We start from the raw sequence: 26,807 nt of genomic DNA on the forward strand, positions 1-26,807 counted from the left end.
GGGGAATATGCGTTTTATAAATTAACGTGGCTTTTGCGGAGGAGTCCCAGAGACTGTGAAATAGAGAATAATCTGACAGAAATGTCTTTCTTGTCCCATAGCTACGGAAAGCGCAGGGTTATCTCTGCAAGCCAGAGTCATTTATTTAGTTTCAGTGCGTGACCTCCTCCCTGTTTTCAGCTCCTCACACTTGGCAAGGAATGAGAGCTGCATGCTGGCATGTACTCTGCCCAAAGTGTGAACAATACTGAGAGAAGCAGGAAAGAAAAGACCTTTTTTTTGGCTTTATAGCTGTCAACAGTGACTTACACATGGCCAGTCTCATGGGCTACTACAAAAGCAGATGAAAAACCATCCTCATGATTCAGGGTACAGCTTCTCACTGGATGACACATGCCTGTGACTGGAGCATATCCTGTAGAGAATAACAATTACTTTTATTTTCATTTTATGAGAAAGCCCATTAAGAACTACTACTGGACCTTTGCCTAGAAAAAAAAAAAAAAAAAGAGCTTTTCAGGAAACAGAGGCAGTATTATTTCGCTGCTAGCATTGTGCCACATTCTCTTGGGAAAGCCACACACAGGTAATGGTCTCTAAAGAGATTCACTGGGTCTGCGTTTTCTCCTTCCCTAAGGGAAGGAACTGCCTGGGGTTACTATTCTGTTCTGCCCACCAACAAAGCCCTGTCTTTCTGTTTTTAGTGAATGGTCCCTTCCTATGATGGTACTGATAAAGGGAGCCAGAAATTCCATCAACATTGAAAAGAACTCATCAGTCCACTTTTTTTCCAAAGTCTACATCAGAATTTATTAGATAAATGGAAGCTGACTTTGGAAGAAAGCTCTTTGGCAGCAATCATTTCTCATGGCATCTCCTTTCCCTTTCTGAGCAGTTAGTGGAAATCACACTGCATTTTACAGCATCCCCTCCACACCCCAAATGCACAGTCATTATTTTAAAGGCAAGTATAATATATTATAGCATTTAAGTAGCATTTAACATCGTGAATTCCACAGAAGTCACTGGAAGCAATAGAAAGAAAGTGTATGCCTGGCTAAGGCATGGTGGAAAGTGGTGCATGGTGGAAAGGGAGCTGAACATTTGAACAGACTCCTTGATTTAGGATTATTTTTTAAAAGTCATGCCCTTAAGTTTTTCTTCTGCATATTAATAGAAATACCTTGCATTCCAGCAGGTCCAAAGTCTTGCCTGGTTAAGAAAATTGCATGATCGTGGTGTTCAGAGTGGTTCGGATCAGACTTTTGTTGTTGGCAAGCCCAGCGACACACGTTCTCCAAGCTCCTGGATGGGTTTCCCCTTTCTATGAGGCTGATGGACTAAGAGGAAACAGTGCATTGAAGAAGTGTATAACACTTTCCCAAAGGCTTCCTTTCATCACTTGCTCTGAAGTCAACATTTGGGAGTGTAATATTTCAAAGACGTTCAATAATATTATTTAGGGCTTATGCATATATCTGCTCTTATTTGGGAATTCTAAATGCCCATGAAGGTCAATCAAGATCAATGGTACCTGTGTGAAAGGTGACTGACACATTTATGGGAACATGTAACTCTGACATTTGCTATCATGGGGCAACTCAATGTTAATCATTGGGGTAAGAATTCTAGTAGTCCATTTCCTAATTCAGCTCAGATTTCTTAGTTTTATAGATATTAAAAACAATAAAAAAAAAAAAAAAGAGGAAAAGATTCTAGTGTGAGACTTATCCAGAGTTGTTAAAGTGAAAGGTCTTTAGTTAAAATTTTTTTTTTTATTTTTATTGGCCCAGAATTGATCAACAAATGTGAAGAACATAAATTCTTCAATGATCTGGCAAAGCTGGTCAAATCTTCATTTCAGGAGGTGGTCAAATTACATAAACCTTACACTGAAGAAAGCAACTCCCCCCTTTTTTTAACCTCAGAGCAATGAAGAGAGACTCTTATCTGGCAAGTTACAAGCAATGGATTGACATTGCCTGGAATGTTGCTACTACCACATTATGATCAGGAGTTAAAAGTTCAGAGGGAAAAGGGCCCATCTTCAAGAACCCAGTATCCATACTTCCCGGAATAGTTCTGATAGAATAAGGAATGGAATTTGGAACCCCAAATTAGTCTCTACTTGCCTGACCGGCTGAGAGTTTTGTTACATTTCAGCAAATATCATTATCAGTGTTTACATTCTGAATAAAATTAGCTTGGTTTATTACATGCTGATCACATACTTCTCCAAACAAATCATATAACAACCAATTGAAGGCTGTTAACATCTCCAGCTGGAGTTGACTTGTATTTAGTGTTAGTAACACAAAGTAGGTCAGGTTTATGGAATACAGTAAAGATCAATGACACCCTCTCATCAGAAAATGATAAGTGGGTGTTAAATACATAATGAAATGCAAACACATGGATTTTTTTCCTGTTTGCTAAATGCATGATTTCCTTAGTATTTCATAATCAGGAGGATTAATTATGGGAGGGGGCATGTAATCTTAAATATCAAGAAGATTGCCAAGTTAGGCACTTTCTCAAAGGAAGAAACCATGGTTATCCATTCCATTATTTCCAAGGACAAGGACACATCTACTGCCATTTTAAAGCCAGCTGAAGTTAGTTACATTACATGAAATTCCTACCGTGTGCATTTTGACTTAACTTTTTGTTTTCAAAAAGGATTAAAGCTCTTCTAAGTGAATATCCACTGTATACTTCATTTTTCTTAAGTGGAACGATATACATGTAAAATATCGTTTTTAACAAATCATGAGAGAGAAAGGATCTCTGCTATTTTTCTTCACTGATATATTCAAAGCACCTAGAAAGCATCTGACACATAGTAGGCACTCAGCATAGATGTTTTGAAGGAATAAACGGTTCACGAATTTGACAATAATGGGAGACTGAGGAAATTCTCTTTCCTCACATTGGCATCCATTTGTTTTCACCCATATAGTCATACCTAGTGCCAGGATCACTACCTATGACTCCATTAGATAGATAAGCAGAGCAAATGGGATCAGCACAAAAATCATTATCACAATCCATGCTGATTGTGGCAGTTTCTCTTCCTCAGTTAGGTCTACGTGAGACGTCAATACCACATGCCAGTTAGAGCTACAGAAATTTAGTCTTCCGTTTGCTAGCCCAGTCCTTCACGTTCATAGTTCACATATTTTAAGACATTTTACCTTTGTGTAACCCAGCATTATCATGCGCACCAGGACCACATTTATATGCACTCCAAGGGACTCATCGTGGTAAATTTCATTCACCTGGAAACAAAGCAGATCATTGCTAAAAGAAAGGTGGCACGATGACTTCATGAAGTGTACAACATTTCAGGGGTCAGCCATGTAATCACAAGTACTAGAGTCAAGTCACTTTTTTTAAAATTTGGCTTAAGCTGAACTCTCTTACCTTTAGCTTTGAAACAATTCCCAGATATGTGAATTACTGATTTTGTAAACCCCACAGTACAATAAATAATGGAGGATATACTTTAAAAGGGCATCATTAAACTATTGTTGTGTTAGAAAGAGTCCAATGTGTTATATTTACATATAATGTTCATCAAAAGCAACCACAAGTGGGTGACTCTGACAAGAGTCTACTAGCTGAGCGTAGCCACAGCCCTGTAGAGGAAAACAGACAGCAGGCATTTGTCTGGGTGCTCATGTCACCACCAGGGGTCCTACGTCTGGTTGGCAGAGCCCATGGAAATGGAGTTGGTATGCAGGAGCTATGGTGGTTTATCTGCAGGCCAGTAAATGGGTAGCCCTCCCAGTGCTCCCCGTCTAGGAGTGGGGCAGCTGAATCAACAATTATTTAGAAGTCCTTCAACATCTGAATTACTAAGGTGAACGTATGAGTGCATATTAGATGAATATCACCCTTAAGTATAGCTCAGAAAAGCTAAGTTGAGTCACTCCTTTTTATTTAATTTTTTAAAGTTGGGCTGAAATTTTTTAAAAGCGATTTGGTATACTTTAAAATCATAGATATTAGAATTTAAGCAACCTCATAGTTCATAGCCCAACACAGACTTATATAGATGAGCAAGATGAAGACAGTAGAGGTTAACTGGTATGCAAAAGCCACAGTCAACTGTCGGCAGATATGAATCTAAAGTGGACCATCATTGTATCTTCTGATTAAACTGGTGCAAAATCAGTGTGTGTAAAGGTTGCTTATTAAGTTGGCAAATGCTAGCAGGAATGGGGAAGGCGGAGTTACCCGACTAGATTACAAAAATTCTTAGCTATTCCCAGGGACAGGGACCGAACATTTGTCACAATAACTAAAACAGGGATGGAAAACTAACTGCAATTCTACTTGAGATCCAGGAGACTTGTTGGACTGTAAGCACAGCAAATGGAAAACCTATAGAGAAAAGAGAACCATAATCTCATAGAGAGAGACTTTAAAAAGAAATCTAACTTAAGAATGATAGAATGTTCTAAAAAGCTCCCCAACAAAATTCATGAATCATAAAATTGCAAATTACCACACTGACCAAGAAACAGGCGCAAGAAATCCCAACTGAAATATTTCAAGAATCTAATGGGACTGCACAGAACACCTTACAAAATCAAGGCCTGAAATACAGACTAAAGGCATACTTACTAAATTTGTATGGAATGAAAGAAAGGACAGCTAAGATGGAGGTTAAAAAAAAAAAAAAAGCAGCAGAAACAAGTATATACTAAAGAAGACTAAGTACAGTTTGACAAGAGAAGATGTAGAATCCTCTAAAGTGGAAAAATGCACTATTGACATACACACACATAGAGTTTACAAATGCACATACACACAGAGAACGGCAAGAGCCAATCCAAGATAAGCCAAGTTAAAAAAAAAAAAAAAAAAAACACCTCTGCAATGTGCTCTTGTGTGGCACGGGTGTGCAGACAGGCAGCCCAGGAGGAAGCCATCCCTTTGGGGCCAGGGTATCCTTGGAAGTATTGAGTACATTTTATCTATGATGTCTTATAAAAGAGAAGTTGACAAAGATGAATGTATCCAGAGAAGAGTAAAAAGCAAGAAGCCTTGAAAATGTGTCACATAAAGAAGGGGAGACACAGTGGCCAAGAGCCTAACACCAGACACCAATAGTCTTGTTGACCTCTTGGTTCAACCCCTCATTGTTGTGTGGTCTCCATCTTTCTTCGCCTCGGTCAAAGGGGCATAATAAGAATACTACCAGACTGGGCTAGTGCAAGAATTAAAAGATTTAACTCATGCAAACAGATTGCTCAAAAAATTCATGAGTGAGAAGGAGAGAGGGACGTTACGGAACAGTAGAATATGGGAAACAGAAAAGAAAAACCTAGAAAGAAGACTTAATAGCTGCCATATGGAAAAGGGGTTCAATTTATTCGATATATCTACAGAAAATAAATAAAAACCATGGGTTTAAACTGAGAGGGGTAGATTCCAGGTCAATATAAGAAAAGACCAAATGCTGGACCAAAAAACTGTGATTTCTTATGACCTTTTTGGTCACGGGCACATTGTTTTATCTTACTCCATACATGCTTAATTGTAGTCCAAATCCCCTTCCTCTTCTGGATTAATTATCTGATAAGAAATTCCTAACATTTTAATTCCAATACAAGTCTGAAGACAGGCATGTCACTACCACATTCATCCAGAGACTCAGGGACATTCCAAGAGACTTCTCATAAGGCAGATGCTTTGAATTAGTAACACAGCTGCATCACACATACTCAGCTTCATGTAATTGAAATGTAAATGCATTCGACGTTAAAAAAAAAAAAAAAACAAAAAACCCCAAAAGCACAAAATAGGGAAACGATAAAATTTTAAATGAAAGAAAAGTAGTTAGGTAAAAAAAAAATAATTTCTAGAGCAGAGATGATGGAAGGAGGGCCACTGCCGAACAGCAGTGACAACTGTACTTTAAAATGCAGGAGACATGGGGCGCCTGGGTGGCTTAGTTTGTTAAGCGACTGCCTTCGGCTCAGGTCATGATCCCGGAGTCCTGGGATCGAGCCCCACATCGGGCTTCCGGCTCAGCGGGGAGCCTGCTTCTCCCTCTGACCCTCTCCCCTCTCACGCTGTTTCTCTCTCGCTCCCTCTCTAATAAATAAATAAATAAATAAAATCTTTAAAGAAAAAATTTAAAATGCAGGAGACACATCAGAAATCTTAGACTCGTACAATGGAGGAAAGGTGGCAACAATGACAAATAGCTTATGAGAGTTGAGTTAGTATAGTGTATAATCACCCTAAATTAATAAATTCATCTGTATACTGGGGAAATTTTAAAATCAGTACAATACCAAGGAACTCCAATGGACAAAATTTATGTTCCCCATGGTAATAGTACATTATAAAATGATGGAGTAGAAGGACACTTCTTTAAAAGTCAAAGTTACCATTCACCAAATGAAAAGTATTGTTTAACAAAAGTCACTATGATGCCAGGCTAATTAGATAGCAGGGTACGCCAGCAGAAACCAAATAAAAAATCAGTCAGGGGTGCCTGTGTGGCTCAGTTGGTTAAGCAACTGCCTTCAGCTCAGGTCATGATCCTGGAGTCCTGGGATCGAGTCCCACGTCGGGCTCCCTGCTCAGCGGGGAGTCTGCTTCTCCCTCTGACCCTCTTCCCTCTCGTGCTCTCTGTCTCTCATTCTCTCTCTCTCAAATAAATAAATAAAATCTTAAAAAAAAAAAAAAATCAGTCAGGGAACCTTTTAGGTCAGCACACACTTGTGAAACTGTCACAGGACATACATAAATTATTATGGGTAGAAATCACCAAATACAAGGCAATGGTTTGTGCACAGAGCAGAAAGTATTCCTTCAATATGGCAAACCATCACACATTAGATGGCAGTGCAAAGCGCTAGATAGCACTTATTATCCTGTTTTTCAAAGTTTAAAAAGAATACATTATTCTCTTTAAAATGTACTTAATAATTTGGCTACTTTTCATCTTGCTAGGCCTTATTAATAAGAGGATGCAATGTTTTTATACTCAGAGGCCTACAGGATATGATGAGTTGAAGAAATAATCAGCACCATAGGATAAGACAAAGACCTGGATTCTCTCCCAGCTATGCCACTGAAAAACTGAGGGACCTTGGGCTGATCACTTAACCTCTCTGGGCCTCTGTTTTCTCACTGGCAAATTATGACTGGACTTGCTCTGCCTGCTTCAAAGGGTTGTTGTCCAAATCTAGCAAAATGCCACACAATTGCCCTCAGAAAAACACAAAGAACTTTAGCACCCTTCCATCTATTTTTGGGAAAGATTTTAAAGACTTATGGGTGTATTTTCATAATCTACATGAAAAGAACAAGAAATACAACTGCCTCCTTCTTAGTTGTTATCTTAAAGCGACTGCAAAACTCTTATACTTGAAATCTCAATTGAATGAAAGATGTGATTTAAATTATATCTATAAAAAAAATGGGAAAAATCATTTGACACTTAAATTTTTTCAAAAATACTGTCATAGTGTACAAAACTCTTCCCAGCAGATGGCAGTATGCACATTTTTGAGGGGGGTAAAGGCTGCTTAATACACCTGGAGGTATTTACTCACCAGTTGCTTAATGTCTGCCTTTTCCTATATTTATACATAAATAAAATAACTTCCTTAAAATTAAATAAGAGTTTTAAAATATTCTAGCCTAAGGAAAACATTGAGTCATTTGACTCTTGAAAGCAAAGAAAAATATTGAAGACATCTTTCATTTAGATTGTTTTTCAATGTCATCTATTAAAACATATGAGAGGCATAGAGAAACTCCCAGAATCTGACTATAAATTAATCACAGATTTTTAACAATCAATAAATTATATACAGAATGAACTAAAAACATATCCTACTGAATGAACCACTTGAATCTGTCAAGATGAACTAAAATAATATTTGTTAAGATAGCATTTTTACAACTCTTAGTGACAAGGAAAGCAATTTTTTTCCTAAGTAAAAGCAACAGCATCAAACAAAAACAACACCTAACATTATACAGAGCTTTTCAGATTCTAGACACTGCACTAAATATTTTATATTCATTCAAGTAATCCTTGCAACAACTTTAGAGATATTATCATTTCCATTTTACATCTAAGATGTTGAGGCCCAGAGAAGTCAAGTAACTGGCCCAAGGTCACACAGTTGATAGTCACAGCAAAGGATAAAAACCTAGGCAGTCTGACTCTAGAGTCAGTAGTGTTCACCATCTTGCTATACTTCCACAGACCCGCAGACCACAGCACCATCACTCTGCACAAAACAGCTGGTTCTAGAAGAATCGATAGTGATTTGCTATCCCTGAATTTAAGAAATTGGTGTGTGAGTATATTGAGAAAGAGGACTTAGCAACTTCACTTTTTTTCATAATCTTCCTTCATGTAAATTTTAAGGAAATGAGGAATTGGACTCTGAATTTACTATAAATAATGATTTTTTTTAATGATCAATATGATGGTATTCTAAAAATACTAGGAAAAAGAAAGAGATGCTAGAGCAGATCACTGGAAAAACTGAGTAAGAAAAGAAAAGATAGGGCTGAAATTTATAACCAGTGTTTTTGGTATATAAGCATAAATATTCTAAGAAGTCACATATTTGACACAATGTAATGCAAATCTATGTAAAACCAAATATTCTTTTACCATGTGAGCCAATCTATTAGAATGTGTGTAGATTTTCTGTGAGGTGTTCAGGTTTGAGCTCAGAGCTTTTATTAAGTTACCTGAAAGAAGGGGTAAACAGAACATTAATTCAATTTTCAGATGACCTTAAATTAGAAGGGGTTGCCAATGATGTGAGGGGGGAAAAAAAAGGTAAAACCAAGTCAAGTATTCCTTTCCTTGAAAGGAAAATTCCTTCCAGGTTTGTTCCCGGACAGGACAATTTCTTCCAGGACATTTCCCTGGCAGGACAGTCTGACCTGCTTTGTCTGACTAGCTGATGAACAGCTTTGTCTGGCTTCAACAAAGCAACACTCATTTTTCTTTTAGATGGGTGGATTAGGTCTTGAGAGACAGTATGGCTGAGTGGTTAAGAGCATGGGCTCTGCAGCCAGATTACCTTGGTTTGATCTTGGCTATGTGACCTTGGGCATTTTATTTGCCTCTGTGCTTCAGTCTTCTCATCTGTGAAATGGGCTAATTATAATACTGTCCTCACAGGATTGTTGAGAGGAATAAATGAGCTCATATATGTTACAGAGCTTAATAGTGCTGGCCCTTGCAAGTGAAAAATCAAAAAAGTGTTAGCCATCATTAATACAATTATTCATACAGAAGAAAATAAATGATACCCAAGTGTGATTTTTAAAAAGAGAGAGAGAGACTTGGTTTATGGAAGGCAAACAAGTAATGACAAGATAGCCTAGGTAATTTGGGCTGGACATAAAAGCATTCTGAAACGAACTGGGAAGAAACAGTACTCTCTCCACAACTCATCTCTCGCAGAGCTAAAAAGTTCCAAACACACACCTATGTGGATTCTCAGCCCATTCTCTATATTCCTTTTACTCAGAGTAGGTAGCTGACTCTCTTTTCTCTTCTCACCTCCAATCACAGACTAATAATAACTACCTTTATTAACAGTCTTATCAAATATTTACTGAACAGTTACCATGTGTCCAATTGTCCTTGGGGCAGGAAACTGAATAGTAACTGAGTTTGAGTCTCTGTTCTTATCATGACTATGTTCTAAAATGTAAAATAAGTTATATGCATGGACAAAAATCAGTAAATACAAAAAAAAAGACATGCAGACAAGGTCATACCAGATAGGAATTGGTGCTCTGAAGGAAATAAATCTGAGTGATGAGACAGATGACCAGAGGGAGAGGAAGAAGCTACTTAAGACTGAGTAGTCAGAGCAGGGAGACCCACAGTCACGAGGTTATGTCTGAAGAGCAAGTGCAAGAAACCCAACCCACATTATCGCAACAGCCCAATGCCCGGCAAAGGAGACATCTTTATCACTACTTTAGAAAAAGACTGAGACCCACAGAAGTTACAGGATTTTACCCCAAAAGATTAGCACAAATAAATTCAGATAAGGCTATGTGAGGCTGATGGTTGTTCTTTTTTCACAACTACCTTGCTTGCCTTTTTCTTTCTGTCCCAGTGGAAGTGCTAAGTCTCTAGCTGCTTCTGCTCCAAATGATCTGCTCCAAAAAATTAACTCTTTATTGCCTGTATTCAATCTCTCCCTTTCATGGAGTTCCTTTTCCTCTTTAATTAACATTCTCACTCTCCCTCATCATGAAAAAATAACCCATCTACAGTGCTCAGCACCATGTAGTACTATTTAGAAGCATGTTCTCCAATGACACTATTCTGTTTCTTTAGCAATATTAGCTCCCTTTTCTCTGCCTAGCTCACATGTCAGTGTGCCTCAAAGTTTTATTTTCAACACTCGTCTCTTCTCTGCGCTCTCCCTGCAATATTTCATTCACTGCTGTTTCTTCAATCAATACCTATAGGTTGATGAGCTCCAAATGTTGATGTCTGTAACACTGATTCATCTCTCCCATGCTCCAGAGCCATCTGTTCAACTCCAGTTGTAAAAGAACTATCTGTTGGGAATATATCTATATATCTCAAAGTATACTTGCCTTCTCCCCAAAGTCTGTTCTCTCAATATTCTATACAGTTGAAGACTAAACCATCCTTGATTCCCTCCTCTTCTGCAAATACTGCAGTCAGTCTGTTACCCAGTCCTGTGGACATCTCTCAAGTCTATCTCTTTCTGTCCACAGCCAGGAGCTAGTATCCATCCTGAGTTGAACTGTCACAATATCCTGTTAAGTCTTTTGCAAATGTTTGCATTTGGGTAATTTGGGCCCATGTCAGTAGTCCTCCGGAAGGGCAGATTATAAGGGTCAGATGGTTGTTTTCAATAAGCATGAGTCTGTCCTTTTATGTTAATTATGACTTTACCTTCTTTAAGCATCAAAGGAGCTTTGGGTGGACCAAGAAGAGGCAATTCAGCTACAGGGACTTAAAAACTCTTCCGGCCTTTAGTGAAAGCATACCAAAAGCCCAGGTAGAACTGATTCCCTTTCATCAAGAATGAGAATGAATGATTCCCTCAACAAACTAAAAAGCTTTTCTGTGTTTTAGGACCCTGGGAAAAATAAAGCCTGCTATAAATCTGGGAGGGATAAGGTCAGTCTGATATTTGTAGCATAACAAAGGAAAAATAAGTGAATGTCGGGAAGGAAATTTGGGGCTTCAGAAACAAAGGGGAAAAGGGCGCCTGGGTGGCTCAGTCTGTTAAGGGCTCCCTGCTCAGCGGGGAGTCTGCTTCTCCCTCTGCCTCTCCCCCTGCTTGTGCTCATGCACTCTCTCTCTCTCTCTCAAATAAGTAAATAAAATCTTTAAAAAAAAAAAAAAAGAAACAAAAGGGAAGGGGAAAGAGGAAGCTGAGATGCTTCAGTAAATCAAAGGGACCTCTGAGGCGGCACTGTGTGGTCATCCTGTTGTGATGTTAATTTAACCTATCATGTTCAGATTCTTCTAGAACTATGGGTCCAGGATATTCCAGGGCGAGGTATGCATGTTTATATAAGGGATGGCCAAACTGACCCGTGTTTACTCCAGTCTGTCTCTGTGACCTGTTATGGTCAATCCACACTGGGGAAATTAAGACAATTTGTTGAGGCTGGATGATGCAGTATAAACCACAAGGGGTTTGGAGCCAGATAGACTATGAGTTGTGATCAAGTCACTGATCTTCTTTTTCTTTTTTTAAAGATGTTATTTATTTATTTGAGAGAGAGAGAGAGCGTGTGAGAGAGCACGGCAGAGGGAGAGGGAGAAGCAGGCTCCCCGCTGAGCAGGGAGCCCGACGTGGGGCCCAGCTCAGATCATGACCTGAGCTGAAGGCAAATGCTTAACCAACTGAGCCACCCAGGCGCCCCAAATCACTCATCTTTAAAACCCTTTGACTCTTCATTACCAAGGTGAAATTCAAATACCTTAGAATGGCATGAACATTTTTCTAAAGGTAACTCCAGCTTCCCTGTCCAGTCTCATTTTCTGTCATATCCCCTAAATATCCTTCAATTTTACCTATAGACAAGCCTCTCCATTGGCTCCAAAGACACCATGAACTACCCCTGTAAGTATCTTTTTCCAGTCTGTTCCCCATCTTCTAAGAGCCATTATCTCCTTTTCTAGCAGGGAAATGCCAATTTATTCTCTAAAGTCCAACTCAAATGGCATCTCCTCTATGAAGACTCCACCTGCCATTAGCATTATTTGCCAAACCACATCCCTTTCTTCTCAATTCATGTTTACATAATCATTTATAACTAAATCTTTTCAAGAAATTATCAAATTTTATTATTATTTGTTGATATCACCTGCCTGTTAGAACTAGCTCCTTGTGAAAAGGAGCTACAATTTTATTAATTTTTGTCTCCCTAGAAGCACACAGGACTTGGCCTATGGGAAGGTATGTCTGTTGTGTGAAATCAATGTCTAGAGGATTGATGTCAATTCTAATGTAAGAAATGGATTAAAGATAATGACCCAAAATAGACAACTGCTTCATGATTTGCCTAGGTTGCCTGAACATGCATACTCCCCAGACAAATCTGCCTTGCACTCATGTTCAGTGTTTTAAGAATCATTAGTTGAGAAATCAAATGCAGTGCAGAGATTTAATCATCATTAATTAACCAGTAGCCACATGTATCTGCTAACACTTGAAAAAGTCTATTATTAATGCTTTGTTAGGACCAGAGTACTTACATGGAGTATAGATTTTCTTTTAAAAATATTAGGTAGGGAAGCCTGCCATGTCCACATAACACAATGATGTTATTAGTTCCTGTACATAAGTAGCCAATTTCAGTATAAAAAAGACTTAATGAGTTCTCCTTAATTATTAATGATTACTTGGAAGTATGATTATTTCTCATACTTTTAAATTAATTGTTTTCTTTTCACTTGATAAATCCTAAGATTAAAGCATGGACTCAATTCTCTGCAGAACACTGAAAATTTAAAAGACCCAGATCACTTCCTAGATCTTAGTATATGACAACGACACCTGCCACAGACAACAAAGTGTTGATGACAGGGACCATATGGCACAGTGAAAACAACACACCCTCCTAAAAACAGAATCTGCTTCATCGCCCTATTACAGAGAATCTTAAAAAAGATTGCTAATTGATTTGATTCAGTCAGGCAAGTAACTGAATTCTCATTTCAATGACTTGAATGGTATTTTAATAAGACACAGAAACAGGTAAAAGAAAAGACATCAGAATTTGATCTGGCAAGGGATACACAAAATGCCTCGACTTTGTAACAAATGCAGTAAAGTTTAGGGAGGCAGCAGAGCACTGGGCTCCGAAGGCAGAGAGATCTATCTGGGCTCAAGATCTGGCCGTGCCACCTATTAGCTGGAAGACTCTGGGAAAGTCACCTAACCTCTCTAAATCTCAATCTCCTCATTTATAAACTAAGACTAAAAGTGAACATATTTAGGGTTGAAGAATGTTATATAATTCATGTAAAATATTTAGCATAGGACCAGGCCAGAGCAAAGGTTAAAAGTTACTTGGTATAAGCCTTCATGCTTAACAACATGAAATCATTCTTTTGAACCTACACTTGAACTAGATGATTTCAAACACCTTCAAAGATTTCATCACTAACCCTGATTCCACACAATCTGTTTTTTTTTTTTCCATAGACCACCCCATCTACATAAATGGCACCATCATCATCCAATAGTGTTCAAGCCAGAAAATTGTAAGTCACCCCTTTCCCTCAGCCCCCACCTGATCCACTGGCAAATCCTATTGATTCTACCATAAATACTCCCTTGTTATAGCAATCACCACTATCCAATAAGCCATCATCTCTTACCTACACATCTACAATTGATATCCTATTGGTCTGCCTTCATTCTAAACCTCTCCAACCTATTCTTTACAAAACAGCAAGAGGCCTTCAATGGCTTTCCCTTAATTTACTTAAAACTGAATTCAGGGTGCCTGGGTGGCTCAGTTGGTTAAGCGACTGCCTTCGGCTCAGGTCATGATCCTGGAGTCCCAGGATCGAGTCCCGCATCGGGCTCCCTGCTCGGCAGGGAGTCTGCTTCTCCCTCTGACCCTCCTCCCTCTCATGCCCTCTGTCTCTCATTCTCTCTCTCTCAAATAAATAAATAAAATCTTTAAAAAAAAAAAAAAAAAAAACTGAATTCAAACTCCTCCTCTGATCTTAAAGGTGCTAATCTTCTTTAAGCTCTACCTGACTCCTTGTGTGTCAGACTCAAAGCACAGTGGCTTTGTTTAGCAACTACAACACAGGTCACTGTTCAGTGGTGGGCTCTCTCTTTTACTCTCAGTTTAATCATCACTTCTTGGTCCAAGGCTTTCTTTACCATCACGGTTAGGTAAAATCCCTATCATTCACTTGCTCTGTTATTCCTTTTCCAAGCAAACTGCTGGTTCCATGCATTGCTTTTAGCATAACTTATGATGCATTTATTTGATTTCTCCACGAGTCTGTAATCTCGGGATGGACAGAAAATAAATCTTTTGTGTTCACCTCTATATACCTGGTATATAGCATTCAAGTATTTGTTAAAACAATGAATCAATTAAAATTTTGCTGCATGTTTACTCTGTGTCAGGCACTGTTTTGTTTTATTGGGACTTTTTTTGTGTGTTTCTTTAGACTTTAGTTTTTAGAGCCATTTCAGGTTTAAAGAAAAATTGAGTGGCCAGTGCAGAGAGTTCCCATATACCCCTTTACCTCCTCACATATTAGGATAACACCTTGCATTAGGGTAGTACATGCCTTGCAATTGATGAATCAGTATTGACACGTTATTACCCACTATAGTCCATAGTTTGCAGTAGGGTTCACTCCTTGTGTTCTATAGTTCAATGAGTTTTGACAAAAACATAATGTCTTTATACGCCACATATATTCATCATATAGAATAGTTTCACTTCCATGCAAATGCCCTGTGCGCCACTTCTTCATCTCTCTCTCCCTCTCCCTGATCCCCTGATGTTTTTCTTATTTGACGTGTCAGACACTGTTTTTGATGTTGTAAATATGAAGCTTAATAATGGACAGCAATTGCACTCAAGGTGAAATACGGTAAATACTAGTTAGGTATTACAGTGATTGAAAGAAACTCTAGAATCCAAAAGAATTAGAGTAGATGGAACACATATCTTTTATGTCTTTTTAATTGACATTCACTTAATAATTTGGTAAAAGTTTAATCAATTCCAATGAAAAAATAAAATGGCATGATTTTACAGAACGAGCTTGCCCTTCTTTCAAATCAAACTAATATTTAGAGGAATTGTTTTCATTTCATCACCTTTACAAACTCTGTGTTTCCTGGTCTTCACCTGCTAAGAACTTCTTTGTATCCTCCCAATGTCTTAAACATGGTAAATACCCATCCATTGTTGGTTCAATAACTGGTTTTTAAAACAGAACTGAACAAAGAAGAGAAACCTTCACTGAGGAGTTGTATAATTGCTATCTATCTTGATTTTCTTATTTTGCATTGATTTCCTTCAGCCACCAAACTCAAACAGGAGACTTTCAAATCTCCTCTCTGCCTGGATTTCCCTATCACCCATCTCCAAAGATCTAACTTCTACCTACCATTCAAGGCCAAGTTCATGTATACATCTTCCTCATATCATTCCTCATTCCCGTACTTCAAAGGTATCTCTAATACTCTTCCCCTATAGCACCCAATCTATACTTCCTTTCAATCAATGAGTATTTTCTAGGTTTCATTATACATATTCATGAACCTAATTTCTCCTAGTGAAGTGCATCCTCAAAGGGAAAAACATTTCTGTGATAAAAGAAGTTTTCTGGCTTGAATAATAGGGTGCTAAGAAAGCAAAGGACAAATGGGCAAGACTGAATTTGTTTGCTATAATCTCTGAAGGTACTGAGAGAGAACCACACTGAAACAGAAATGTAATTTTAAATAAAATCTCATCAATCTTGTCGTATGTTATACTTTAATAAAAGTTGATGTACAAGAGTAATGTTTTATAGTATTTCAATACTGATTTTATTTACTATTAAATCACATATTCATTGCATATTTTTCTCATGTGTGGTTAGCAAAAATACACAAGCCATTCCTTTTGACTACTTATCTCTATCCATAACTGAACTCTCCAAAAAAGATCACTTTATATTATAATCTTTAATGGTTACTAGAAAAATAAATGAAACAAGGAAAAGCATAAAATCAGGAGTTCTTTTATTACATTTACTTTTAACTTCATTCTGAAATAATTTTAGACTCACAAAAGAGGAACAAAAATAATATAAAGTATTCCTATATACCCTTTACCAAGCTTCTCCAAATTTAACATTTTTCATAACAGATCAATGAAACCAGGAGCTGGTTCTTTGAAAAAGTTAATAAAATTGATAAACCTCCAGCCAGACTTATCAAAAAGAGAGAGAGAGAGAACTCAAACAAAATCACAAATGGGAGAGGAGAAATAACAACCAACACCACAGAAATACAAACAATTATAAGAGAATATTTTTTGAAGAGCTATATGCCAACAAACTAGACAACCTGGAAGAAACGGATAAATTCCTAGGAACATATAAACTACCAAAACCAAAAGAGGAAGAAATAGAAAACTTGAGCAGACTGATAACCAGCAAAGAAATTGAATCAGTAATCATAAAAACTAACAAACAAAAGTCTAGGGCCAAATGGCTTCACAGGTGAATTTTACCAAACATTTAAGGAAGAGTTCATTCCTATTCTCATCAAACTATTCCAAAAAATAGAAAATGGAGGAAAACTTCCCAAATTAGTCTATGAGGCCAGCTTTACACTGATACCAAAACCAGATAAAGACTCTATTGAAAAAGAGAACTACAGGCCAATATCTCTGATGGACATAGATGCAAAAATTCTTAATACAATACTAGCAAACTGAATCCAACAATACATTACAAAAATCGTTCACTATGATCAAGTGGGATTTACTCCTGGCTTGCCAGGATGGTTCAATCAATCAACGTGATACATCATATCAATAAGAGGAAGGATAAGAATCATATGATCATTTCAGTAGATGTAGAAAAAGTATTTGACAAAATACAATGTCAATTCATGATAAAAAAAAAAAAACCCTCAACAAAGTAGGTTTAGAGGAAATATACCTCAACATAATAAAGACCATATATGAAAAACCTACAGCTAATATCATCCTCAATGGGGAAAAACAGAGCTTTTCCTCTATGGTCAGGAACAAGACAGGAATGTCTGCTCTCACTGTTGTTATTTAATACAGTACTGGAAGTCCTAGCCACAGCAATCAGACAACAAAAAGAAACAAAAGGCATCCAACTCACCAAGGAAGAAGTAAAACCGTCACTATTTGCAGATGACATCAGACCATACATAGAAAACCCAAAAGACTCCACCAAAAAACTCAGAACTGACACACAAATTCAGCAAAGTTACAGGATACAATATCAACATACAGAAATCTGTTGCATTTCTCTACACCAATAATGAAAAGAGAAATTAAGGAATTAATCCCATTTACAATTGCACCAAAAATAATAAGATACTTAGGAATGAACCTAACCAAAGTGGTTAAAGACCACTTTGAAAACTATAAAATACTAATGAAAAAATTGAAGATGACACAAAGAAATGGAAAGACATTCCATGCTCGGGGATCAGAACAACAAATATTGTTAAAATGTCTATGTTACCCAAAGCAATATACACATTTAATGCAATCCCTATCAAAATACCAACATTTTTTTCACAGAGATAGAACAAACAATCCTAAAATTTCTATGGAACCACAAAAGATCCTGAATAGCCAATCTTGAAAAAGAAAAGCAAAGCTGGAGGCAACACAATTTTGGACTTCAAGTTATATTACAAAGCTGTAGTGATCAAAACAGTATGATACTGGCACAAAATTAGACACACAGATCAATAGAATAAAAAACTCAGAAATGAACCCACAATTTTATAGTCAATTAAGCTTCAACAAAGCAGGAAAGAATATCCAATGGGTTAAAGACAGTCTCTTCAACAAATGATTTTGGAAAAACTGGACAGCGACATGCAAAATAATGAAACTGGACCACTTTCTTACATCATACACAAAAATAAACTCAAAATGGATGAAAGACCTAAATGTCAGACATGAAACAATTAAAATTCCAGAGGAAACACAGGTGATAACTTCTTTGACATTTCCTATAACAACTTCTTTCTAGATAGATCTCCTGAATCCTGAACAGATTCAAAACAAAGCATAGGGAAACATAAGCAAAAATAAATTATTGGGACTTCATCGAAGTAAAAAGCTTCTGCACAGCAAAGGAAACAATCAACAAAACTAAAAGTCAACCTATGAAATGGGAGAAGATATTTGCAAATGACATATCTGATAAAGGTTTAGTATCCAAAATATATAAAGAACTTATCAAACTCAACACCCAAAAAATGAATAATCCAATTAAAAATGGTGAGAAGACATGAACTGACATTTTTCCAAAGAAGAGATATAGATGGTTAACAGACACATGAACATCACTCAGCATCAGGGAAACACAAATCAAAACCACCATGAGATATCACCTCACACCAGTTAGAATGGCAAAAATTAACAAGGCAGGAAACAACAAATATTGGAGAGGATGGGGAGAAAGGGGAGCCCTCTTGCACTGTTGGTGGGAATGCAAACTGGTGCAGCCACTCTGGAAAACAGTATGGAGGGTCCTTAAAAAGTTAAAAATAGAACTACCCTATGATCCAGCAATTACACTAGTAGGTATTTACCCAAAGAATACAAAAATATTAATTCAAAACGCTACATGCACCCCAATGTTTATGGCAGCATTATCTATAACAGCCAAATTATGGCAACAGCCCAAATGTCCAATGACTAATAAATGGATAAAGAAGAAGTGGTATATATATATACAATGGAATGTTACTCAGCCATAAAAAAGAATGAAATCTTGACATTTGCAACAATGTGGATGGAGCTAGAGTATCATGCAAAGCAAAATAAGTCAGAGAAAGACAAATACCTTATGATTTCACTCACATGTGGAATTTAAGAAGCAAAACAAAGGAGCAAAGGGGGAAAAAAAAAGAAAGAGAGGCAAACCAAGAAACTGACTTGTAACTATGGAGAACAAACCAATGGTTACCAGAGGGAGGATGGGTGGGGAAGTGGGTTAAACAGGTGATGGGGATTAAGGAGTGCACTTGTGATAAGCATGGGGTGATGTACGGAAGAGCTGATCACTACATTGTACACCTGAAACTAATATTACACTGTATGTTAACTAACTAGAATTAAAAAAAAAAAAGAAAGAAACAGTATAAGGGTACTAAAGCCCATTAGGTAGAAATTAGCAAATCAAAAGATGTTTTTAAAAAACTATATTCAAATCAAGGAAAAGTTGTTACCTGCCTAGAATACTCAGAGTTCAATAAAGCATGCTTTATGGTTATTCACATGATAACAGATTTCTGGCAATAGGGTTTGAATATAAAATATAAAGAAAAACTGTTGGAGAAATTTCCAGGATAGTCCAACTACTTATATTTTTCACTCTAAGAAATTTCATTTCTATTTCTTTATTTTCAAAGATTTCCTCCCAATCTTTTCTCTCAATTCTTTCTTTTTATTGTCTTACTAGTGATTTTTAGCCAGGGGTGTTCATCCAAATTATCTACTGTGCTTAGAAAACACTAACTCTTAGCCATCAGGGAAATTCAAATCAAAACCACATTGAGATACCACCTTACACCAGTTAGAATGGCAAAAATTGACAAGGCAAGAAACAACAAATGTTGGAGAGGTTGCAGAGAAAGGGGAACCCTCTTACACTGTTGGTGGGAATGCAAGTTGGTACAGCCACTTTGGAAAACAGTGTGGCGGTGCCTCAAAAAATTAAAAATAGAGCTACCCTATGACCCAGCAATTGCACTACTAGGTATTTACGCCAAAGACACAGATGTTGTGAAAAGAAGGGCCATATGTGCCCCAATGTTCATAGTGGCAATGTCCGCAATAGCCAAACTGTGGAAAGAGCCGAGGTGCCCTTCAACAGATGAATGGATAAAGAAGATATTACTCAGCCATCAGAAAGGATGAATACCCAACTTTTACATCAACATGGGTGGGACTGGAGGAGATTATGCTAAGTCAAATAAGTCAAGCAGAGAAAGTCAATTATCATATGGTTTCACTTATTTGTGGAACATAAGGAATAGCATGGAGGACATTAGGAGAAGGAAGGGAAAAATGAAGGGGAGAAATAGGAGTGAGAGACGAACCATGAGAGACGATGGACTCTGAGAAACAAACTGAGGGTTCTAGAGGGGAGGGGGGTGGGGGGGATGGGTTAGCCCAGTGATGGGTATTAAGGAGGGCACGTACTGCATGGAGCACTGGGTGTTATACAAAAACAATGAATCGTGGATCACTACATCAAAAACTAATGATGTATTGTATGGTGACTAACATAACATAATAAAATAAAATTTAAAAAAAAGAAAGAAAACACTAACTCTTAGGCCTGTATCCCAAACACTCCTGATTCAGAAGCTCTTTCTTGACTCAGAACTTCTGCAATTAATGATCCATTAGCCTGGATCACTCCTTCCCCAGCTCCTTGCCTAGTTCTCTTCCTCACAGAATCTCTGTATCTCTGTTCACATAATATCCCTCCTCTTTCTAACTTCCTATCCCAAATATTCCCCACACTGCCTCTTCTCTCCTTGACAGTATCTCTTCACTCTTATTTATTTTTCTTCTCAACAGTTATTATTACCTAGACTTACATATTTATCTCTTCTTTGACTATCACCTGTTTCCTCTTTCAAGCTCCAAAAAGGCAGAGAATCTTCTACTGTGTTTCTTGGGAAATTTTCTAAGCCTAAAATGGCCTTGTACACAGTAGGCAATGGACCAATATTTGTATAATGAGACATGCTGCATTGCTGAGAACCACTTTCTGGCCAAGTCAGCCATGTTACAAAATAGCAAAACTAAAATTTCTTAACATAACAAGATATGATATGAGATCCTAACAAAGGCTTAACACATATCACAGACATCTTATTTGAAACATAAAAAGCTTGCCAAGAATCTAGTCATTAGTCATGCTGTTTTAGAATATATTCAGATCTGTTTATTTCTTCTTTATAGATGAGACTTGGATAAATTTCAAGATCTACAAAAAAAGAGTTAAAAATAAAAGGAGATGGAGGCAGCTGAACTACTTCCTCCTTCACAGATTCAGAGAAGCCAGGGGGGTGGGTAGAGGATACCCCCTCTCCCTCTTAGAGAGTTATAGCAAAATCATCTCGGGGCCCGTTCAGATCTGTTCACTTGACCCTTAAACTTCCTGAGAGAAGTGCTAATTTAGTGAGCTGCCTTTCCTGTGTCCAAACTCCCAGATTCACATAGCATATCACTTAAGAACTTTACCACACTCATATATACAATCATTAGGCAATATGGCCTTGGAATAGATGAAATACAGTTGTGTCCAAAAGGTGGCCAATTCACACGGCTAATTTAAAATAGCAGATAAATGAGGGGAGGTCTGTGGGGATGGACAAAATAGGTGAAGGGGATTAAGCGGTACAAACACCTAGTTATAAAATAAATAAGTCACAAGATGGACAGCATAGGGGAAAAATAAATAAAGTAGCAGATAAATTTAAAAAATGTTTTACATGGGGCGCCTGAGTGGCTCAGTCAGTTAAGCGTCTACCTTCGGCTCAGGTCATGCTCTCAGGGTCCTGGGATTGAGCCCCACATGGGGCTCCCTACTCAGTGAGGAGTCTGCTTGTCCCTCTCCCTCTGCCCCCCGCCCATTCATTCTCGATCGCTCTCAGTCTCTGTCTCTCCCTCTCAAATAAATAAATAAAATCTTTAAAAAACAGAGTTTAACATTACTCCTGACATATATTATGTTTCAAGTGTTATTATTGGAGTGTTATTATTGTCTCCCCAAAACCCTGCCTACATCAATTATTCCCGATGCAATGAACTTCTTAAGTTTTAAGATTTTCTCTACTATAGTTCCATTCTCTGATGCACTATTAACTTTAGAATAATTTCTAGTATTTGAGACAAGACTCAGTCTATTATCTAAACTTTTTAACGGACTTAAAAATGGAACAGCCCTTTTGAGTGTTATTAAACCTAAAATGTGGCACTTTGTTCTTTGACACCCTTCAAATTAGAATTACTGTCTGGCAAATGTATTTTATCCATTTCTACTTTCTTGTCAAAAGATTCTACTTAGAAATCCTTTATATTTTCATGGGCCCTTCAAAAGACAAAAGCAAACAGCAAAAAACACAATAGAAAAACAAAGCCCTAAGGACCCAGCTTAACTCCCAACTTCATGAATTACAGAATTAATGAAAATCCTACTGAGCCTTTCGATTTTATAAACAGGTTTTTTTATTTTAATTTTTTATTGTTATGTTAATCACCATACATTACATCATTAGTTTTTGATGTAGTGTTCCATGATTCATTGTTTGTGCATAACACCCAGTGCTCCATGCAGAACATGCCCTCTTTAATACTCATCACCATGCTAACCCATCCTCCCACCCCCCTCCCCTTTAGAACCATCAGGTTGTTTTTCAGAGTCCATTGTCTCTCATGGTTCATCTCCCTCTCCGATTTCCCCCCCTTCATTCTTCCCCTCCTGCTATCTTCTTCTTTTTTTTTCTTAACATATAATGTATTATTTGTTTCAGAGGTACAGGTCTGAGATTCAACAGTCTTGCACACTTCACAGCGCTCACCATAGCACATACCCTCCCCAGCGTCTATCACCCAGCCACCCCATCCCTCCCACCACCCCCCAGATTTTATAAACATTTCAGAAATGAAATCCCTTTGTTGAAGGCCACAGAGCCAATGGGTAACAGAACTAGAATGAAAACCCTTGCCTCCTCAGTCCCAATTTGATACTCTCAACACTGGACACCTTGGATGACAGTTGTCATAGCTGCCTTCTCCAGTCTCATAGCACTTATAGTATAGCACCTGTCACGTAAGTCTTAACAATAGCATTGTCTTTATGGCTCAACTTAAAAAAAAAATTCCTATGTATTTCTCTTTTCTGCTTGACTAAATTATAAGTTCTGTGAAGATAAGGACCATATCAAATCTCTGCTGCATGATGCCAAGAGCCATCTGTAGTCCTGAGCACCAGGATGGAGCCTAATAAGCCTATAACGACTGGCTGCTCTCCCTGGTGGTAGGACAAAGCAGCCTAGGGGCACAATGAATGATGTGAGTGGGAATAGCACCTCCCTAGGGATTTGGAAGTAAATTTCATGTGGAAAGCTAAAATATGATCGTTTCCTTCTGCATGTATACACAGCACAGTGACTTGTATTTATCCATTGAATCCTCCCAACATGCCTAGTAAAATAAGTCTTATTAGTTTTCTCATTATGCAGATGGAGAGACTGAAGCAGGCTCAGAGAGGAGAAACAGCATGCCCAGAGTTTCTCCACTTGCAAGCCAGACAAAAAATGAATGATCAGTAGTCAAAGACATTCATGTAATTCACAAATAACGATCCTCTATACACATCTATTGTCAAAGCTAATAATTTGTTTTCTGTGTGATGTTCAGTATTCATAACAGGAAGCGGTGCCAATGAGCAAACAGAAATAATTTCTGTACTCCCTTTCCATCTCACAGACACATGGCAGGTATATGTATAATTTTATAAATTGGCATCTTAATAAACAAAAATTTATTTAACATATAGGCTTAAATATTAGTATAAATAAAATGATGATTAATAAAATTAATAATTATTCTTCTCTGTTATAATTATTTGAAATCTAATCTTAAGCTTGGAAAGAAACAATATAGATACCCAAAGAAATTAACTTAAAAATCAAAAGCTGAAAAAAAGAGAATAGGCTTGGGTAAAAAAATTTGCTAGATCGATAAAATAGGTATTTTATAATTCTAGGAGGTAAAATATATAAAACAGAGTGCACTATTATCTCAATTATCTTTTCGAAGTAGGTAGTTTAGGTACTATTTCTCCTCAATTGCTCTCCGCCAGTTCACAAGGAGAAAGAGAATTCCAGTTCTAGGATGTGCACCAAATTTCTTCTGCATATGATTAAGGCTCATAAAGGAGAAAAAAAGGGAAAACGTAAAGAGCTCTTGCCGAGTGCAGTGCAGCAGTGCGCCCCGGCAGGCTGTGCTCCGTATGGATATTACCTTCAGTCGTGTGATGTTGAAAGATACCCCCCTTATTCAAAAGCCCTGGCAACAAGCATCCACACAAAGTTATCAGGCCTAAATCATTCCTTGTCATCCCGGGATACAAAATGATGCTATTTCATTCTTTATGGTCCATATCAAGGCAGGTGGACAAAGTCACGAGAGTTTTGATTAACCCCAGAACAAACTGAAAATCGTAATTCCTGCTATAGTTCGATCTTACTACGACTTTTTCAGTTTATGATTTTCCCCTTGATGACAATGGAAAACTAGTTGATCACCCAAAAGAAAATTTTGCTTCATGCTTCCTTCATTTTTGCATTCTTGTATGTTAAATATGGAGATCGAGATTTGAATTTAATGCAATTAGGTGCACAGTTTGGGTGTGGGGGGCAGTGGTGTGGGTCCTCACATAGGATTCCAAAAGACACTAACACAACAGGAGAAGTGAATTAAAAGATCACAAAGACTCAGAGAGGAGGGGCTACTCACAATGTTCATCAGGGTGAGGAGGTAGTTCTGGACGTGCTCTTTGCCATGGAAGCGGACCACGGAGTCGTCCACCCCCAGCAGCACCTCGATGTTGTAATCATTCTCTCCCGTGTGTCTGCGGCGTCTCACTGCCTCCTTCAGCTGCTGGTCAATGCTGCTGGAAATAGGACCTACATCGTCAAGGCCTCCCAGATTCGACTCTAGTAAGAAACAAAAGGAACTCAGGCATTTCAGCTTCCCCAATGGGCCTTCTGACAACTTTTTACAAAAAAAGAATCTTCTAGGGGGTCTAACATTATAATCCATAGTCACTGAGATGCTGCTTTTCAGTTTATTCTTCAAATACTAAACACATGCATGTGATCGGACAGACCTCCTATAAATTCAGCATGGAATAGCAACACTGAGGATTATTGTACAGAAAGCAGGTGCCATCATGCCAGACCGAATGTTCCATGAGAATAAGAGTGTGTACTTTCATCCTCGTGTAGCTGCATCCTCAGCGCAGAGTAGAGAGTGGATACAGACAGAACAGCTACTAAGTAGTTATTAAATAAATGGAGATTATAAATTAAAAAATCGTGTGTTGATTAGTTTATTGTGGTTAATTGAAGTTGTTATAATCCTGGGGGGGGGGGCGGATAGAATTTGTATCACATAAGTTTAAATCACTCCTTTGCCAGTAGCCTTAATTTAAAAACCAAATTCGAGCGTGGCAATACGAAAGCAGCTAGTGGTATAATTACCAGTCATGATAAAGGACTTTATTTCTTATGAGTATGATTTTCTAGTGAATGCCGCTAGGAGACACTACAGATCTCCACATGTGTACCGGCCATCATCTGGATAGCAGGTCAGTGCCATAGCTATATATGTGAATCCGTGAGACATCAAAGTTAAGAAGTCAGTCAGAAAATATATCCAAAGAAAAATAAAAGAAGAAACAATTTTTTCATTTTATACAGTCAAAGGAATTTAATATTACTTTCCCAATGGACAACACACACATACACACACACACACACACACACACACACACACACACGAGATACAAATATCCATATACATCTATCTATCTATCTATTCATCTATCGAGATAGAGAGTAAGAGAGGCATTCTCAGGTTCTAAATTATCTGCTTTCAGATTTCCATATTTTTGGTGAAGAAAAATGTTTTCGTGAAATGAAAAATAAAATTTATCACTTGGATGCTAAAATAGAAGATATTATTCAAAACTGCTGGCATAAAACCAAAAGTAGATTCATTTCCATTTCAAATATATATAAGCTGGAAAGGATTTTATTTTACAAACTGCCTTGATGTCTATAACAACCCCCCATATCTAAAAACAAGTTTGACAGAACCCATTCTGACTCATGCTTTATATGGAAGGCTTACTTAATGCTGCACTGGGGCCCGTAAGCCATTTGAATCGGTGTCTGACATTAACAAATAGGCATTTTCCTCCCCACTTTTGCGGTTTTAACAAAGTTTTTGGGGGAGGTGTCTCTTGGCCAGGAAGATTGATGACCAAGCCCTAGACATATGGGATTAGAAGTGGTAGAAGTACAGATCTTACTCACACCCCTTCCACTATTAAAAAACACACAGAGGGGAGTTTGGGTGGCTCAGTCATTGAGCGTCTGCCTTCAGCTCAGGTCATGATCCCAGGTCCTGGGATCCAGCCCCGCATCGGGCTCCCTGCTCCGCGGGAAGCCTGCTTCTCCCTCTCCCACTCCCCTTGCTTGTGTTCCCTCTCTCGCTATGTCTCTCTCTGTCAAATAAATAAATAAAATCTTCAAAAAAAACAAAAAAACAAAAACCACACACACACAGAAACACCAGCACCCTCCCCTGCAAGTATGGGCATAAGCTCTGAATATGACTACTCAGGTTTGAAAGCTATCCTGTAATTCACTTTGACCCAAGCCCAAATGCTAGATCATTAGCTCGGAATTTTCTTCTCATTGGGGAATCACATTGACTCCACAATACATAAATAGCTCTTACCA

The 26,807-nt window shown here is 37.8% G+C and overlaps 1 protein-coding gene across 4 annotated transcripts in view; it reads right to left on the reverse strand.

The window, feature by feature from the left end:
- The window catches only part of ADAMTS3 (ADAM metallopeptidase with thrombospondin type 1 motif 3), a 252,350-nt gene that overhangs the window by 38,439 nt on the left and 187,104 nt on the right, over positions 1-26,807 (reverse strand). For all 4 annotated transcript variants that reach the window (XM_032400522.1, XM_032400523.1, XM_032400525.1 and 1 more), the window contains 4 exons: positions 24,796-24,995; positions 3,195-3,278; positions 1,184-1,340; positions 310-415 (listed from right to left, as the gene is read on the reverse strand). In XM_032400522.1, coding sequence (XP_032256413.1) covers positions 310-415; positions 1,184-1,340; positions 3,195-3,278; positions 24,796-24,995 — 547 coding nt within the window. The remainder of the gene's footprint in view (positions 1-309; positions 416-1,183; positions 1,341-3,194; positions 3,279-24,795; positions 24,996-26,807) is intronic.

This window comes from Phoca vitulina, unplaced genomic scaffold (assembly GCF_004348235.1).
Source record: "Phoca vitulina isolate PV1807 unplaced genomic scaffold, GSC_HSeal_1.0 scaffold3, whole genome shotgun sequence".
In the NCBI taxonomy this organism is placed as follows: Eukaryota; Metazoa; Chordata; class Mammalia; order Carnivora; family Phocidae; genus Phoca; species Phoca vitulina.